We start from the raw sequence: 3,053 nt of genomic DNA, 5'->3' as shown, positions 1-3,053 counted from the left end.
CACTAAATTTAAACTAGCAAGGTAATCGTATCAGATAATTTTGCCATTCTTGATAGCATCCTGCACTTTCTGAGCCCACCACTTTAACGCATTACTGTAGTCCATTGATAGTCTTTCATATGAAATCCAATAACATAAGACGAAAAAAATCCAAACGACGACACCACTAAATTTAAACTAGCAAGGTAATCGTATCAGATAATTTTGCCATTCTTGATAGCATCCTACTCTTTCTGAGCCCACCACTTTAACGCATTACTGTAGTCCATTGATAGTCTTTCATATGCGTCTTTCCATAACTTGTACATTGACTTCTGAAGAGGGAGTGGAAGTGTATCTGCCACATTCATAATTCCTGTCTCCAATGCCGATAGTTTCTCATCCTTCATGGGTGATTTCTAACCAGGAGAACCATGGCATATAGCCAATTAGTTAGAAAAGAAACCCTAAATGATGCAGGCGTCATTATCTCCCCATTTCCCATCGCATTTAGAATCCGATCAAGTAAAATATCTACTTTATCATTCACGCCATCTCCACCGTATCTTATTGAAGCGGGAATCTCGCAAAAGATTTCAACAAACGTTTGATAGAGCTTGTCATCACAGCGCCTAATAACATCAAACAGCCACAATAGGGTAGACCAAGCTCTAAGAGCCGGTTCTTCCATGTTACTAAACTCATTCAGTCTAATACGTTCTACGTTAGCACGAAACTCTTGTAACAGTGCAGACCTGCAAGCATCAGGAAGGGCCTTATTTGAGGATTTATTGGCGGCCTCAAAATATCCTATAATATGTTTCTCAACTTCAGTGCGAGGTAGGCTGTTGCTTGATCCAGAAGAAATCGCGGACAAGATTTGTTGTAAAGTTTGTTTCACCATATCTAAAACCCTACAATCCAATTCTTCCAGATTCATACCAATTCTAGCAGCTAATTCTGGCAAAATGTTGTTTATCTGCAAAGAGGATAGCATGAGTCGAACTCTAACTTGTTGTTCCGGACTCCAACTAACAGCTTCCAAATATTTCATGCATTGATGTATGAGTCGAACTTTAACTTCTTGTTCCGGACTCCAGCTAACAGCTTCCAAATAGTCCATGCATTGATGTATGCCCTCATTAAATTGCATTTGAGAAGCAACTGTTAAAATATCCAGGGCTTCATCCACACCAGAGAAACAAAAGGCTTCATCTGCTTCACACCAATACATGAGTTCAAAACATTTGAGATAAGTCTCTTTACTAACAGAAGTTATCATCTTGATTCCACGAAGCTCCTCGTCTAAACACAGCCATGCTTCATAAAACTCGGATTTTTTCAAAACGTTGGAATGAAGGTATACAACATAGTCTCCATCTTCAGCAATCAACTGTAATTTGATATCACTTGTTTCTCGATCTCCAAACTGGAAGAATTGTTTCGCCATTTTTACTGTTGTGAAGAACCTCTTCCAAAATACCTCACCAAGGAACGCACTATCGTACTTAGATTTGGATAATAAAAGCAATAATCAGAGTCTCGCAGATTCTCTATCCACACAACCAATCACTTGTTTTTTACTTTCGTGTGTGATGTGATGTATTTATAGACGAAGTAGGCCAATTTTTTATACATGTCTATGGTTGCTTATGCAATGAGGTCGGCTGAGAAGAGCCTTCCGTGGAATATTAAATCGGATTTGGACGAAAAGTGGGAAGAACCAAAAGCACCATCCCATGAAATTATTAGCCACCAACGAACATAGCTGCGAAATTAAGGGGTTTAAAATTTTTAGGGGGCTAATACTATGTTTTAAATTTTTAATGGGCTAATATTTTGTATTATAGTACTTTTTACAGATCTTTTGAAATAGCCCATGTTATTTTAATGGAGAGGTTAAAAAAGGTAACATTCCATTTAAGGTGAATATGTTTTATTTAAGTAAATAGTATGACCAAATACCATATTTATAAAAAACGTATGTTAAATTAATAAAAATATAAATAAATGAGAGGTATGGTAAATAAATGAAACATTTTTTATATTTAATCCATAAGTCACATTATATACAGGGTGTAAACAAATAAAAATATAAATAAAGTGGAGATATGGTAAATAAATAAAACTTCTTTTTATAATTACTCACAAGGTATGGTAAATAAATAAAAATATAAATAAAAATAAAACCTCTTTTTATATTTAGTCCATAACCCTCATTCTATGAATCGTAGGTGCCAAATACCATATTTGTAAAAGAAGTATGGTAAATTAATAAAGATATAAATAAACTATAGGTATGGTAAACAAATAAAACATCTTTTTCACCTTGTGTTTACGGACACTCAAAAAATGAATTATATTTAGGTGTAACCTATGGGCAAAATATGGGCCAAATAATATGGTTAGATTATTATTAATACCATGCAAAAACACATTATTAACCTTAATATTAGTATTAATAAAAATAAAAATGGCACATGGTATTGATCCATGGTATTCACTTGGAATGTAGCCTATTTAAATGGGGGATTTAAACGAGCAAAGATCATCTTTACTATAGATCTACTAAGCCTCGAGAGGGATCAAATATAGTGATATGCAAATTAGCATAGAGTGAGAAAATATTTGATCCCTCTAGGGGCTTGGTGGATTAAGAATAAACATGGATGTTGTAATTTAATGTATGTTAAACATTTTAACTTGGTTAAAAAAAAATTAATTTTATTAATTTTTATAAATTACTAATAGTAATTTTTAAGTTCTAGGTTTATGATAACCCATGGTATTGAGCCATGGAAATATCATACTTCAAGATCTTGTTGATCTCGTTTCACTTCCTCAACTGCACTTGCATATCTGCTCTGATACCACTTGATGCAGGTCTACGTTGCAAACCCAGAATCTTTACTCTTCTCACGCATATAAAAATGCATCTCCAAACCTTTGCCCACATAAGACCCCTTTTGGAAATCTGTACACACCTCAATTGCGGAAGCTCCTCAATTAAAAGTCATAAACCCAACAATCTAGACCAGCATATATAAATATTAGTAGCTGATGCTGTACCCTTG

General features: G+C 34.5%; 1 protein-coding gene across 1 annotated transcript; it reads right to left on the bottom strand.

Moving 5' to 3' along the window:
• Positions 1–385: 385 nt before the first annotated feature.
• LOC149257119 (BTB/POZ domain-containing protein At1g63850-like) lies at positions 386–1,429 on the bottom strand. Its single transcript, XM_089455669.1, has one exon. The coding sequence runs from the start codon at positions 1,427–1,429 to the stop codon at positions 386–388; it is 1,044 nt and encodes a 347-aa protein (XP_089311795.1).
• Positions 1,430–3,053: the final 1,624 nt, after the last annotated feature.

Source organism: Pinus tabuliformis, chromosome 6 (assembly GCF_031772625.1).
Source record: "Pinus tabuliformis cultivar Carrire ecotype Pingquan chromosome 6, CPIR1, whole genome shotgun sequence".
NCBI lineage: Eukaryota > Viridiplantae > Streptophyta > Pinopsida > Pinales > Pinaceae > Pinus > Pinus tabuliformis.
This window is presented reverse-complemented; position numbering and strand designations above follow the sequence as displayed.

What these genes read in the sequence shown, in the direction of transcription:
- LOC149257119 (XM_089455669.1), bottom strand. Translation starts at nt 1,429, where the DNA reads ATGGCGAAACAATTCTTCCAGTTTGGAGATCGAGAAACAAGTGATATC.